Source organism: Miscanthus floridulus, chromosome 19, assembly GCF_019320115.1.
Source record: "Miscanthus floridulus cultivar M001 chromosome 19, ASM1932011v1, whole genome shotgun sequence".
NCBI classification, from domain to species: Eukaryota; Viridiplantae; Streptophyta; class Magnoliopsida; order Poales; family Poaceae; genus Miscanthus; species Miscanthus floridulus.
The window spans coordinates 3,669,956-3,684,640 of NC_089598.1; the positions used below are offsets into that span (position 1 = coordinate 3,669,956).

The 14,685-nt window shown below is 43.3% G+C and overlaps 2 protein-coding genes across 2 annotated transcripts; one reads left to right on the forward strand and one right to left on the reverse strand.

Moving 5' to 3' along the window:
- Positions 1-568: 568 nt before the first annotated feature.
- LOC136528286 (BTB/POZ domain-containing protein At3g05675-like) lies at positions 569-3,748 on the forward strand. The gene is made up of 4 exons (XM_066521228.1): positions 569-1,108; positions 1,575-1,810; positions 1,992-2,600; positions 3,072-3,748. The coding sequence occupies exons 2-4, from the start codon at positions 1,636-1,638 to the stop codon at positions 3,587-3,589; spliced, it is 1,302 nt and encodes a 433-aa protein (XP_066377325.1). The 5' UTR covers positions 569-1,108; positions 1,575-1,635; the 3' UTR covers positions 3,590-3,748.
- A 1,897-nt stretch (positions 3,749-5,645) lies between these two features.
- Positions 5,646-7,565, reverse strand: LOC136528710 (short-chain dehydrogenase TIC 32 B, chloroplastic-like). The gene is made up of 5 exons (XM_066521687.1): positions 7,050-7,565; positions 6,705-6,947; positions 6,418-6,587; positions 6,268-6,314; positions 5,646-6,153 (listed from the first exon to the last, which is right to left on the reverse strand). Exons 1-5 carry the CDS (start codon positions 7,400-7,402, stop codon positions 5,899-5,901), a joined length of 1,068 nt encoding a protein of 355 aa, XP_066377784.1. The 5' UTR covers positions 7,403-7,565; the 3' UTR covers positions 5,646-5,898.
- Positions 7,566-14,685: the final 7,120 nt, after the last annotated feature.

The following is a 14,685-nucleotide window of genomic DNA, read 5'->3' on the forward strand; positions in this document are numbered from 1 at the left end:
AAAAACTTGTTTTAATATCTAAAAATGCATAACTTATTTATTTTAAATAAGAAATGTGAAACTAATACTATTTCTTCATTAAAAAAAATTATTTATTCATTGGTGATCTATTTGGAGTCATTTGAATCTTATTTGTTCATGTTTTTAATAAACCAGTCCACAAGCAATAAAACAATAGGAACAAAATTAAATAAGTTCCAAATATTTTTAAATATATTACCAACGGTTAGATAATATTTTTGGGAAAAATGTTATTGTTTTCTTATTCTTTTATTTAAAATACATAAGTTATTAATTTTTAGATATTAAAACAAGTTATTATTATTTTTGAGAATTAAAAACCACCTTTGAAGCTAGGTAAAGGGCTAAATTTGTCCAGTTCCAACAATTGGAGGGTGTCCAATATCCCGTTTCATAGTTGGGTTGAAAACTAAACTCTCCTGCAAGGTTGAAAAATGCACTTTACTCTTTATTTTATTCATTGGATGTGGGATGTGTTGCTGACAAGTGGGCCCTGCCTATCGGTTATCCCTTCCCCGTTCCCCTCTTCCGTCGGGGACTAGGGGACGACAGAAAAAACGACGCTCAGAGCCCTCCCTCCCTCCCTCCGCTCGTCCGCCGGGCTCCAATCTCTCCGCCGCCCCAAGTCCACCAGCCCCCACCGTCCCACCTATAAACCAATAATACGGCAAAATCGCCGGCGCCCCAACTCCTTTCCGACCCGACGTCCATAGCACCCCGGCTGCCGCCGCTCGCTTCCGACTCGATCTCCGCAGCTCCGACCCAACCGGCAAATCTCCGCTCTTACTCGAAGGTGGAGGTCTTCTTCAGCCGCCGCCTCCGTCATCGCAGCTGCCGGGGTCGGTGGCTGCCTCGAGCACCGTGGCACCTCACGGAACCTTACAGGTATATCAGTGCTCCAGGAGGTCATGGGGTGTGCTGCTGAACCTGGGAGAGGGACAGCCAAAGTTGAGTCGTGGGAGCCCTTCACAGTAGAGGTAGCTGGCGTGCAGGAGGTGAAGAAACAGCAGAGGACCTGTCATAGATTGTAGCATGCTGTTTTAGTGCTAAAATAGCAAAGACAGCCGAGATAGTTTACTACTGACTAGTATGTAACTAGTTCATGTCTCGACTCAAGTGTTTAATGCCCTAGCTTCTTTTAATGAAATCCATTAGTAGAGAGGTAGAAATTAGGCATTTACTGAGGTTGTGTTGAAATACAAGGAAATGGACTATCTTTTCAATAGAAGCAAGACAGAAAACCCCCACATTGTGATATGCATTAAATATACTTGTAAAATCATATGGTTCAAAGTTTATAAGACTAGAAGTTTCCATGCTGTATTATTGTCCATACCCAAAATGGATTATTGTAGCCAAAATTACTGTAAAAGCAGTTGCCACATTTCACTGAATGTTGGCACTTAACTCATATTTAAGTTTTGCTATTGCGTCACATAATGACAGAATGTTCACAAAAATCCAAATATGTTTTTTGTGTTGGTGGTGCTATAGGCTTTATAACCAGCACTTTCTTTTTTTCTCACACAGTTAATTCTTTGCTTTTTCTGCAGTTTCATGGACTTTTGCTGTGAACAAACATGGAGAAAGGATACCTGTGATCTCAACTGAAATATGGAGCCAGTCAAACTAGTTGAGGAGTATAACTTTGATGACCATACTACAAGTGATGTCCGTGTTTGCTTTAAACTGATTGATGAGCAGCCAGAATGGTTTTCCTGCCACTCATCTGTTCTTTCTCAAAACAGCAAGTATTTTACAGACCGGCTCGGTCAAAATGATATCTGTTCTAATAAAAAAAGGGGCGTACCCAGTGCAGAGAGCTCCCGCTCTGTGCGGGGTCTGGGGAAGGGTGTTAGTGGCAAGCCTTATCCTCGCCTGTGCAATGCGAGGAGACCACGACTCGAACCCGGGACCTTTCAGTCACAGGCGGTAAGACTCTACCGCTTGCACCAGGCCCGCCCCTCATATCCGTTCTAATAGTTGCATTGAAATTGAGTGCCCAAGAGCGAAGTATGACCATTATGTCAAGATGTTGAAGTTAATGTATCTTCCTGGAGAATCAGTTGTAGATTCGTTTGATTCTGTTAAATCAGCTCTTGGTGTTCTTCGAGCATCAAATTTGCTTGGATGCGAGTTGGTTACCAAAGGATGTATTGCATACATTGAAGCTGCCTCATGGGATGAAAATGAGGAGGAGAGGATTTTAGAAGTAGCTCGGAGCCTTGGTTCAGATGCAGTGTCTTTATTAGCTCGGCTGCATGCTCCCAGTGCAGACGCTGTTAAGAATGTTTTCATCTCTGCCATACGATTTGCTACGTGCATGGAAACACCATTCCCTCCTTTCTTGGATGACCCCAAGACTTCTGCTCAGGAGCAAATTGACTTTATGATCCATGAAGATGATGAAACTGCTTTGGTTACGATGGATGAAGATGTCAGATCTGTGGTGCAGGAAGGTACAACAAAACTGTTATCCAGACTTAGGACTGGATTTGATCTGTTGGCAACTGAGTTTGATCAATCACCTGAACTAGCAGAGAGAGGGATTCTGAGTAGCTTAGCTGACATTGACTGGTGTTAGTCCCTCGGCTGCCCTGCATGGGTAAGCAGTATGCTTACCAGCACACTCACTCACTATGGCTAGAGGTAGAAGAAGATATTGAGAACAGCTCACACACACAGCACAAGCCTAGCACTGACCGAAAGCTCTGCTTCTAGATATGGCAAACTGAACTGCTCTTTTGCATTGCCTTAGGTGTGATATATATATAAGTGCTAGTACCTCTACGAGGTACATAGTTGGTGGTGAGTACATCAACTATCTACTCCTAAGGTACACCAACTACTCCTAGTATTAGCACTACAAAGCTTAGATCAACCCACTACCTAGACATGGCTGATGTAATAGCTACCAACTAATGTACTAAAGGTGGCCTATTGCCATACTGCTACAGCAGTAGAGACTGGACAGCCGAGCTGACCAAATGCCAACTCTGCTGCAGCAAGAGAGAGGGATCAGTAACAGATTATGTCTTACAACTGGGTAGCTAATCTGTTGGCCAAGATTGAGATGATGCACGCCTTTGTTTCTGGTTGGTCAGAAATCTCGGACCATATTCTTTCAGTGATTCAGGACAAGAAGTATAGCTCAGGCTTGTGGGCTGTCAAGGCAAAGCTTATCAAAGTGACTGGGAAGGCCCTGGATGCTGTTGGCTATGGCACAGTGGTTATCCCAGCATCATCTAGAGTTCATCTCCTGAAGACATGGCTTCCTTATATTCAAATGACAAAACGTTTGCTAGATGAAAATAGCAAGGATGAAACATCTCTGCAGATGGATTCAGACATGTGTCAAAATATTGAGAGTGCAATAGTCTCGATGGTGTTAGCATTACCATCGGATGATCAGGCTGATATCCTGTCAGAGTGGATGAAGAACGCAGAGCAGTTCAGGTATCCTGATCTCACCGAGGCATTTGAGGTGTGGTGTTATCGCACTAAAACAGCAAAGAGAAGGCTTGTGGGAGGACTAAATGGATCTAGCAACCCCACAGTTAGCTTGTAAGGCTACTGTTAATTTGATCTTTTTGTTGTAGCCTCTGATCAGCTAAACTAGCCGGTTGGTACCAAGTATATGCCAACTATGTTCCCATTGTTGTATGTTGTAAAGCAACTGCTCATGTTTTATAAACTTTAGTTTTATTGCAGTGTTCAGTTTTCTTCAAAAATACATTCGCAAAAAAAAAAAAAAAAAAACTTCAAAAATATGAACCGACTTTCATCTATTACTTGTACTTACTCCCCCATCCCAAAATAAATGATGTTTGTCCAGATTCATTGCTAAAAGGTCACTTATTTTGGGACAGACCGAGATACTTTAGAGTAAAGTTCAGGGAGCAACCACTGTTTATCTTTTTCCCACCATCTTACCTCGTTACCTGGGTTAAGAGGTTCTGAACTTATGAAGGTGCATGTGTGCAGCTCCCAGTTCCAATCAGATTTTTTACTCCTGTTCTTACTGGAACTGCTTAAGCATGGAACCTGGAGGACTTCGTTAAGTACTAACCAGGTGCTGTAGACTAACTGTGAGCTTATGTTCAGTAAGGAAAATAGCCTAATCTTGATACATCTAGAAAATAGATGTGCATTAAGAATTTAATCCACAGTTAATTTCCTTTTGAGAAGATTGGTTAACATGATGTTACAGACACTGGTAGAATCAACAGAAAAATGAAACGATTGTGATGCCTTGATGGTAGTCTACTCTTGGTGGAGTTTTAGACTCTTTTGCCCTGCTACTCAAATGGAAAATAAATACGGTCCCTTTAAGGTGTATTCTTTTGATGCAGATAACGCCTTGCAAGAAACCAAAATTTGTCATATGGGTGCCGTGCCGTGCCAAGCACGAGGGAGGTCATTCTTTAGAGCTATTGCACAGGTTAACAAAGTGGTCCATCAGATAGGTTGTGAATTTTAGTTGATAGAGATCATTGTCTTCATTAAACTGCTTGATTTCAAATAGTGGCACTAAATTATGGTCCATCCTAATCCAGCTAGAGCTACTGATCTATTTATTCATTCATACATCATTAGCCATTTCAAACCGAACCATTTGGGATTTGGCACTTCTGTGAAAGGCTGTGCATTATTAAGTTGTCCCGTTATGGCACAGGAATCTTCTGTGCCTTTCAGCTAATCATCAACAGTTTTGCAGCCATCATGAGCCCAATCTCCTACTAATGATATCCTAAATCATGCCAATCACTTGATTTTAAGTACATCTAGTAGGTTTAGTTGTGTACTTATTGGTAGAAAGTGACTTTTTTTTTATGATGCAAGGAATCAAGGGATGATTGCTTGCTTGCAAGTGTCCTGCTTAATTCTTCTATCTCCTGATGTGTTAGGGTTACCTAGAAAGAGGCTTTCCTCTTAGTGGAACATAAAGAGGGGGTGTTTAACAACTAGTTAGAGGTACAACGAGTCTTCCCAGCCCATCATTTTATAATCCTCTACCTAATAGATCATGTGTGTTCTACTGTTCTTTATGGTCTCACTTTTCTGACAACTGAACAGTAATCGCCTTAGGAATAGTGCCATGAGCCCCTCCTAGTCAACTATTGCCAAATTGGCAGTAGCCTATAGTGGAGCTTGAGTTGCAAGCATGCATGTTTAACCTTCTTTCCTCCTTCCTTTGCTGCTGCTGCCTTTCTTCACCCGTGCTGGCGTGCTGCCGCCGTGCATAGCGTGATAGAAAATTCAGCAAACTGCTCCTGTTGTGGTTGAGAACCAAATCCATGGTCCCTTTTTCTTCAGCTACAAACAAGCTATCTATATGATGCTAATGCCAGGCATGATTAGAGATGACGTGCAAACAGTGAAGCCCACTACTGCAAGGGGGCCAAAGGGAGAGTATGTAGTGCCATGGATGAAATCATTGTCCCTGGTTAGTGGAGTTGAAAACATTGATCTAGTGTAACCTAATCTAGTGCAAGTGCAACACATGGACGGAAGGAAAAACTGTGCTGAGGTGCATCTTTGTCTTGAACAGTTCAAACCAAAAGCTTAAATGGAGGAGAAAAAACCCATGCTTGAACTGTTGCAGCTGCAGACGACGATACCAATTACACTAGCATATACTTGTATATACATATGGCTATATATTTACAGGCAGGCATAAAGCTACACTGGAGTATATTTATGTAAGGCATACACTACTATGGCTTTTCTTCTGTTTTGTTCTGTATATATCACTAGCTTACTGCTATCTCCTCTGGTTTCCAAGACTGATACTAATACTACTTCTCCATGTTTCAGGATGTGTGATCTCATCAGGGGCACATCGGCGGCGATCAAAACTTGCAGATCTCGAGGCTCCTACGCCGCGAGGGCCATGGCGCGGTCTGCGTTAGAGCTCTGAGCTTGGAGCCGGAATAATCCAGTGCTGACAACATGGTTACTCTTCTGAACCTTCTCTGCCGTTATGCTCTCAGAGAAGGTCCAGAGCCTGGAGGCCTCCTCGCTGCTGGCGCCCAGCCTGGACGGCGAGGCCTCGTTGCAGTCGGCGAAGTACTTCCCTGACACTCCGGCCACTGCCGGGTGCACCGCCACATAGCATGTCGTCGCGGCCGCCTGAATGAAGAACCAGACTTTCATTCAGAGCTAGGACAGACAAATGGAACAGAACAGAGCAGCATATATAACAGGGGCAGAGGAATGATCATCAGATGAGTGGTGACTACTGACCTGAGGAATCGTCTTGAGGAGCTTGGACGCCAGGAAGAAGACTGTGTCTGCAGTAAGCATGCATGCATGACATGAGATCATCTTTCGTCAATCGAAGCAAGCAGCACCTGCTCTGCTCAGGAAAAAAAAAGTGAAGAGAAGGCGGCGTACTGGTGACGAGGCCGTCGCGGTCGCGGATGAGGCTGGTCCTGACGATGCCGGGGTGGACGCAGTTGGCCGTGACGTTGGTGCCCATCTCCCTGAGGCGGTCGGCGAGCGCTCTGGTGTGCAGGACGTTGGCGAGCTTGGACAGCGCGTAGGCCCTCGTCGGATCATACGGTCTGTTGCATTGGTGAGGTCGGTGAGTCAGAGGCTCAGAGCTGATGATCGAATATACAGCTAGCTAGCTTCAGATGACGGGGGGAACAGAGCACGGCACGGTACGGTACGGTACGCACATCTTCCTGCGGGTGACACGGTCGAGGTAGCCGAGGGCGTCGTCGTCGACGGGGAACCAGCTGTGGATGGTGGAGGATACGTTGACGATGCGGCCCTCCACGCCGGTGTCCCGCGCCGTCTCCGCCATCTTGTCCAGCAGCAGGCGGGTGAGCAGGAAGTGGCCTAGGTAGTTGGTGGCGAAGGTCATCTCCACGCCGTCCTCCGACACGGCGAAGCGGTCGGCGTACTTGCCGGCGTTGTTGCTGCACGCACACATGGATTACATATATATGTTAGCAGCCGACCATGGAGGAGGAGGACTGATGGATGCAGCAGCAGCAGCATGGTATATATGGTATACGTACACGAGGAGGTTGAGCGGGAGGCCGAGGTCGAGGAATCGCTTGACGAAGCGGCGCACGGAGGCGAGCGAGCTGAGGTCGAGCGGCAGCACGGCGACATCGGCGCCGGGGCACTCGGCACGGACCCGCGCGCGGGCCTCCTCGGCGGCCTTGAGGCTCCGCGCCGGCAGCACCAGGCGCGCGCCGCGCCGCGCCAGCACGCGCGCTGTCTCCGCGCCGATCCCCGACGTCGCTCCCGTGATGATGGCGGTGATGTGGCCGAGGTCGCCGGCCGCCGTGGCCTCCTCGGCGGTCGTCCGCGAGCCGAATCCGCTCGGCCCCACCGTGCCGGCCAGGTACCGCAGCGAGGTCTGCATGATCGATCGGTGCTAGCGGCTCTGCCGCTGCTGATGACGACGACGATGTCGCGCTCTGTGAGTAGAGTAGACTAGTACTGTAGCAGGCAGCCGCTGTAGGATAGATAGATAGCTTTGCCGCCTATGCTAGTGAAGGTGGGCTGGAGAACGCTAGAGGAAGGAGACGCACGGGGGGTATAAATAGATAGAGCGGGAGTGGAGTGGAGTGGAGTGGGGTGGCGGTGGCGCTTGATTTCTTCCTCGCCAGCGAGCGTACGGGGAACAATAATACAGGACGGAGCTTTGGGTTAGTGGCATCGTATCATGGTCATGGCTGGCCGCCGCGCGCGCCCGTGCGTGCGCGCGGGCGTGTCAGTCAGCTCGCGACTGAGCTGTGCGCGTCAAGCTTCATCGCCATCACTAACAATATCTTTGCTTTGTTTATGTATATATACTGGCAATCGTATTCGTAGGTTGTGAGCACACCTAGGTAGATAAGGTGTCGTCTGTTTCAATACATCTAAATCTTATAATAAACCGAGCTCTTTACTATGATTTAATACGAGCTATTCTTAATTCATGTATGAGTATGAATCGTGAGTTCGGTTGAGACAGCAATAAACTAATTAAGGTGCTTATCTGAAACTTATCATGTCTCCATAAAACTTACTCCCTCCGTTCCAAATTATAAGTTAGTTTGATTTTTTTTGGTACGTCCATTTTACTATGTATCTAGATATAAAGTTGGTTTGAGTTTTTTGGTACGTCTATTTTACTATGCATCTAAATATAATAATAATATGTCTAAATATATAGCAAAATGGATGAATAAAAAAATCAAAGCAACTTATAATTTAGAATGAAGGGAGTAGAACTTTTATGCTCATGAGAGTGGGGAGACAGACCCAGGAGAGAGTAACGGACACAAAATTCTCATAGATATAGATATAGAGGCGATAGAATAAATTAGAGAGAAAATACACCTTTGTGTGCGGATATGTGTTGTTATAGTTATAGATATAGATACCATGCAACGTGTGTTGTTTCATCTTTTTAGATAGATAGACAGATAGATCAATAGATATTTCCTTCGTCCCAAAAAGATGCAATTGTTACTTTTTGAGAAATCAAGTGATCTAAAATTTGATCAAAGTTATAAAAACACTAAAATTTATGATATTATTAAATTAATTATAAAATATATTGTCATAGTATATTTAGTTGGAGACATAAATATTAATACTATTTATTATAAATTTAGTTAAAATATAAATTAGTTTGACTTGTATAAATCTTATAATTGTATTTATTCGTGGATAGAGAGGTAGCATATGTGTATTTGCTTTCTTCATTACATACGGCATGCCAGTGGCACTAGGGACAAAGGGGTTTCGGTGGGTTGTGGGGACAGCCTGTCAAATCTAGGCCAAGCTAATTCCAGTTTTATTCTATGATCGGTCAATACAAACTGGCGCAACCTTGTATATGCGGTTCGTTCATTAAAAAAAAAATCTCTTCTTCTAGTTTCCTTTTTCGTCTCCTTCCTCATCCATTTTTGGATTGAAAGGTAGCTTTCAAAGACGGAGTGAAAAAATCATGTCTTTTCTTCTCCTTTTTCTTATATACTATAAAATTATAAAATAAGTTGAAACATGAAAAAAAACGCTTAATACACCTATACGTATTTATCTTAGATACAAACCCATGCAAGCTCTATCTTTATAAACATTTGGTATATGAGAATGAGCTGGCACATTGAGATTGACAAAGGACCCGTTCTTATGCTGTGTCAAGTAATTACATGAACTAATTAAAAGCCTGCAGCCGTAGTGAATAGGTCCAAAGTCGTTATAGATTGACAAACTCTATGTCTATAAATAAAATAAATAAATCTAGAGAAATACAAATTTACCGTGTACACAAATAATTCCACCGCGCAAGGAACGCAAGCGAACGAGCCAAGCTCGATCATCATGTCGTCTTCTTGGTTCCATGTGTATATACAGTGACAAAATCTGGATGCTGTAATCAGCCATCAGTCGAGATACCTGTGGTTTTATACGCACGCGAGACAAATGCGAGAGCTAGCTAGCAATGCAATTTGCATTGGATGTTGCATCTTAATTATCTAAAAAAAAAAATTGGATGTTGCATCCAGAGCCATCGTCCGACCGGTCAGCATATGTTGCATCCAGAGCCAATGTCCACAAGGGTCGTCATCGTCGTCGTCGATGCGATGCCAATTAAGACGACGACCGGCTGATCAATGATCCGATCCATGCATCCATCCCCGGCATGTCACGTCTTTGCATATAGGATTATTTTTGGTCATCGACATCATCATCATCGACCGTGTGGGCGACTAGCGCGGGTCATCATGCATTCATCCACCACGAACTGATCGTGATCGTGCCGCGCGCGCTCGATGGCCCGGCCCCACTACTGCCTGTTCTTCAGCAATACGTACTAATTTCGCACTATCTATTTATTAACGGTAATGATATTGTGCGGGCGTTCATCCCGTCAGGATAGACCCGCACGACTCAACCGAGCGCCACGCGCCCCTGGCGCCTTATCCGTATCCCATCCCGTCTCATGACCCTCGCGTCCACTCGCTCGCTCTGCTCGCCCGCTCCTCCACACCTACTCCGTTGCCGCGCCCGCGCGCCAAGTTGCTGTCGCCCCTCCCTCCCTCCCTCCCTCCCTCCGCGACCCCACCGGAGACGAGGACGGCGGCGGCGGCTCCGACGAGGTAAGTCGGTCCTCTGGATCTTCGGGTTGGAAGAGATGATTTTTGAATGTTGCAATGTGATTTTTGGGTTATTGCAACAAATGTTTTTCTGAATGGTTCCATTTTTCATATTTCATGGTTGATTTTTGTGATGTTGCAATACATATTTTTTTGATGTTGCAGCACATAATTTTCGATATTGCAGTACATAATTTTCGAATGTTGCAGCACATTTTTTCGATATTGCAGTATATATTTTTCGATGTTGCATTACTTGTTTTTCTGATGTTGCAGTACATGTTTTTGTGATGTTGCAGCACATGTTTTTCCATGTTGCAGTACATGTTTTTCGATGTTACAGTACATATTTTTACGATGTTGTAGTATTCATATTCCGATGTTGCACTACATAGTTTCTCCATATGTTTGCGATGTTGCACTTGAAGTATTTTCGTGCTCTTGGGATAGGGGGCGCGCCGGGGAACGGGGTGATCGAGGGGCGAGCGGGTTCCGTTCTATTCCCGCGGCGGGGCGGCTGGTTTTGGAAAGCGAGGAGCGGCGTTCCGTTCTATTCCCATGCGGGGGGGGGGGGGGTGAGAAGGGAGTGGCGTTCCGTTCGCGTTCTATTCCCGCGTTTGGGAGGGCGCGGTGCAAAGGGCCCGGCATTCGGACACGTCTCGTGCGCCGGACGTCTGGGCGCTAGGAAGACCGGTCTATTAATGATATGATTAGACCCGTTTTATTGTCATTTTCGGAATACAGACGCTTTATCGATCTTCTGTGCATATGCAGGGGACGGATCTAGTGGTGGTGGGATGGGAGAGCGGTGGGAGGAAGGGGGTTAGAGGTCCAAGATAACTTGAGTCTCCCTCTTCAATAAATTTTTAGATCCATTGCTACATGTACGTCTACAAACACGCTCACCATGCTATGGCCGTAGATATCTATACATAGATAGATGAGAAGTCATTACAGAGGATTTTTTTTTTCTACAGATATAGAAAGAATAATTAGCAGAAAATATGAACACGTGTGTTCAAAAAGTCATCCAATCTTCTATGTGAGGTACACGACTTTCTCTGATCTATCCTCTGCGCTCTAATAGACCGGTTCATAGAAGGGGGTGCACCATCCACCTAATGGACTAAGGTTACCACCGATCGCGACAAATGGTTATCTAATTAACATATAGACACTATTAATTTAGTGAACCTAATAACATAACGTGCCAAATTAATATGTTGGTCTAAAATCACATTCCAACATAATGAATATAGATGACTTTGTTTAATCGTGGGGGCAAAATTGTAATTTCAACTTGTCGAAAGTGAGGCTTTCATTCACACTCTATTGGCCCATCTCAATTCACAAGAAATTATGTTGTGTTTGATAAATGCAAACCAAAAACTTTATCAGTCGGTTGTGTTTAGGGAATATGCAGGCTCTGGTTCTAAGCACAATTGCAGCAAAGTGACGACCTAAAGGGCCTATTGATGTAGGCATGCCATAATCTAGAGTCGACGGCATGCATTTTTCCGCCTCTCATGGATGAACTTCTACCTTTAAAATTGGCAATAATGTTCTTTCTATATACCGTGTATTTTGTTACTCAAGTTTGGATGTGCTCTTGGTACCATTGGCTACATCTTGTAGTATTTGTGAACTGATTCATTTTCTTTGAGTATGTTCAAGCCAGAATTTCTTCTATGTGCAGCACTTCTGCGTGTTCTGAAAAACAAGATGTCTTCTGACTTCTGAGACCTTTATATTAGTAAGTGAGTTGGCTCTAATTAACTGGCTAACTGAAGAAACAAGAAGTGAGACTTAGCAAAGCCCAATTAATAGCTAATTGCTATGTGACTATATTTTGCTCAATGCTCACTGTTTAATTAGAAGAGACGCTTTCCCTGTTGTACTTCTCAATTTTCTCTCTTATTAATATGCTAACTTAAAGACCAAACCTGAAAAAAATAAAATTCTGTTGACCTAAAAGGATTGCTATCATTTGAAAATAATTTAGAGGATGGAAAACTGACAAGGTCCTGCCGAACTGAAAGAGATGTTCTTAGATAATCGTGGCCGGTGGGCTTCATTTCAGTTGGGCTTTCAAACTAATCGAATTTAAAATTTGAAAGAGCCCAGTGGTGGTGGGTGGGGAGCAAGCAGCGAGCTCCAAGACTGGGAGCAAAGAGGAGCAGGTCACATTTGCGAAAAACAAATTCAAAGGGCCATGAAAAAGATGGCGAAAAAAAAGAAGCTGATGGAGACTGCACCTCAAGAATAGTAGTTATGGTGGGGGCTTTGGATCTGCGCGGAGATTTTCTTGGTGTTGTTTGTGTGAGTGTGCGTGGTTTCTTTCTTTCTTTCTTTTTATATATATTTATATATATATAAGAGTGTGTGCGTGGGTTCTTTCCTTTTTTTTGATATATTTTTATATATATAAGAGAGGGTGCGTGGTTGCAGTAGTAACAAAAAAGAGTTAAATGCATCGTAGGTCCATTAACTTTAGATGGTGTCATTCAGGTCTATCAACTTTTAAACTGTATTTTTTGGTCCATTAATTTTTGGTGGTGTGTCATCCGGGTCCATCAACTTTTAAACTGTACTTTTGGGTCCATTAATTTTTGATGGTGTGTCATCCAGGTCCATCAACTTTTAAATTGTATTTTTGGGTCCTTAAACTTTTTAACTGGATTGCCGTAGGTCCATACCCCTTCGTTTAGCGAATTGATCTGACATGGCACACCAGAAAAGCAGCCACTGTGGAGTACATGACGTGATCACTATCCGGAGATAATCTTCAATACGAAGAACCTGATGGGATCACCATTTAGGGTTTCTCAAGCGGTGGCTCGACGGGGAATAAACTCCACAATAAAATCCAGTCTAATCTACCCGGTACAAGGCCGAAGGCCACAGGAATAGACACGCAGGCCACCTGACCCAAACAAAATTCGGACTCCACCCGCCCAACTAGGACCGATTGACCCTGAGTCCCTGATTCGGCTAACATGTAAGGCACGTCCAAACGCAACCACCAATTTGATTCACGTACATAGGTGCACGCAAGCACTAAAAACTAGATGCTAGATAAAAGATCGTATATCACAACTGGATAGCAAACTAATGCATGGAAATAATAAAATACTACGACAAGGATGCTAATCACGTTGGAAAAATTCTATTGATGATCTCCACCTCTTTAGAATTAGTACTGATGTATTTTGTTGGCTTCATTTTCTCCTTCTTTCCACGCAATAATAAGTCACCTCTATAAAATATCTTTGATGATAGTCCAACAGTTGTAAATTTCTCCATGTTCATAATATATTTATCTTTAAAAATAATAGTCCTAAATTTAATACCAGAGGATATTAACGAATTACCAGCTGCTACATTTGAATTATTGCTAGACAAGTCTCCATGAACATCTTGAGGAGCTATGGACTCATCACCTACTCCACGGTTGCTGCTTATTTGGCGTGCCATGTCAGATCTATTCACTAAACGAAGAGGTATGGACCTATGGTGAATCAGTTAAAAAGTTTAGGGACCCAAAAATGCAATTTGAAAGTTGATGGACCTGGATGACACACCACCAAAAGTTAATGGACCAAAAAAATACAATTTGAAAGTTGATGGACCTGGATGACACACCACAAAAAATTAATGGACCAAAAAATATAGTTTGAAAGTTGATGGATCTAGATGACATACCACCAAAAGTTAATGGACCTATGGTGCATTTAACTCTAACAAAAAGAAGTTAGTTGTTCAATGATTTTGTTGTGTTGTTTATGTGCTTTCTCTTTAATCTCCCTTGATTTTCCAGGTGATGTTTATTGTTGTACAAGATATTGATGACCAGTACAAGGGTACAAGATACTTAAAGGGAACATCATATGAAAAATCATGAACTTGTATACTGTACATAAAAATTCGGGTATTTGATTCTGCACTTACTTCAGGGGGGAAAAAACTTCTAGATAAAAGAGAGATTTGGAATGAAGTGTACAGGGTGATCCTCCATTTTCTCTTGTCCTGTGATTCATTGGCGTGTTTTCTGGAAGAGGCTCCCATGAAGATCTTCTTGATGCAAAAGATAATATCTCCTTACACTAATAGGAGACAGTTTTTATGACAAATAATATTCCCATTATTGGTGCAGAATAGTAATAGGATAAGGTCTGTAACAATTTGGCGTTTTTCTTTTCTTTTCTTTCTCAACTTCTCTGAAGCTAAGTAGAGCACCAGCAACTTTGCTACCAGCTGGTTGAAACTTCAAACAATTTTATTTTCAGTTCATTTACAGGTATTTTAGGCTGGTCAATGAGACTGTAAATGCTGCTCAAGCTATTAGAGTTTATTTACAACAAAAGGTCATAATCTCTGGTCAGTAGCAGTAGAAGTAGCCACCCAATTTCTCAATCGCATCAAAAAGGTTTGGTAAGGTGTCACTTTGACGGATCCCCTCTGAGCAACAATACGCTTGACTCTTGTTTTGCCTTTTGTTCTCATGTTACTATGCTAAAGCCAAGAAAAAAGAACAAAATGTGTTAAGATTTGGCAT

Excerpts from the sequence above, each read along its gene's own strand:
- LOC136528286 (XM_066521228.1), top strand. The coding sequence starts at position 1,636 with ATGGAGCCAGTCAAACTAGTTGAGGAGTATAACTTTGATGACCATACT. Across the intron at positions 1,811-1,991 it reads CGGTCAAAATGATATCTGTT|TCCGTTCTAATAGTTGCATT; the intron begins CTAATAAAAAAA and ends CCGCCCCTCATA. Across the intron at positions 2,601-3,071 it reads CTTAGCTGACATTGACTGGT|CTAATCTGTTGGCCAAGATT; the intron begins GTTAGTCCCTCG and ends ACAACTGGGTAG.
- LOC136528710 (XM_066521687.1), bottom strand. The coding sequence starts at position 7,402 with ATGCAGACCTCGCTGCGGTACCTGGCCGGCACGGTGGGGCCGAGCGGA. Across the intron at positions 6,588-6,704 it reads CGTGTCACCCGCAGGAAGAT|ACCGTATGATCCGACGAGGG; the intron begins GTGCGTACCGTA and ends CCAATGCAACAG. Across the intron at positions 6,154-6,267 it reads TCCTCAAGACGATTCCTCAG|GCGGCCGCGACGACATGCTA; the intron begins GTCAGTAGTCAC and ends TTCTTCATTCAG.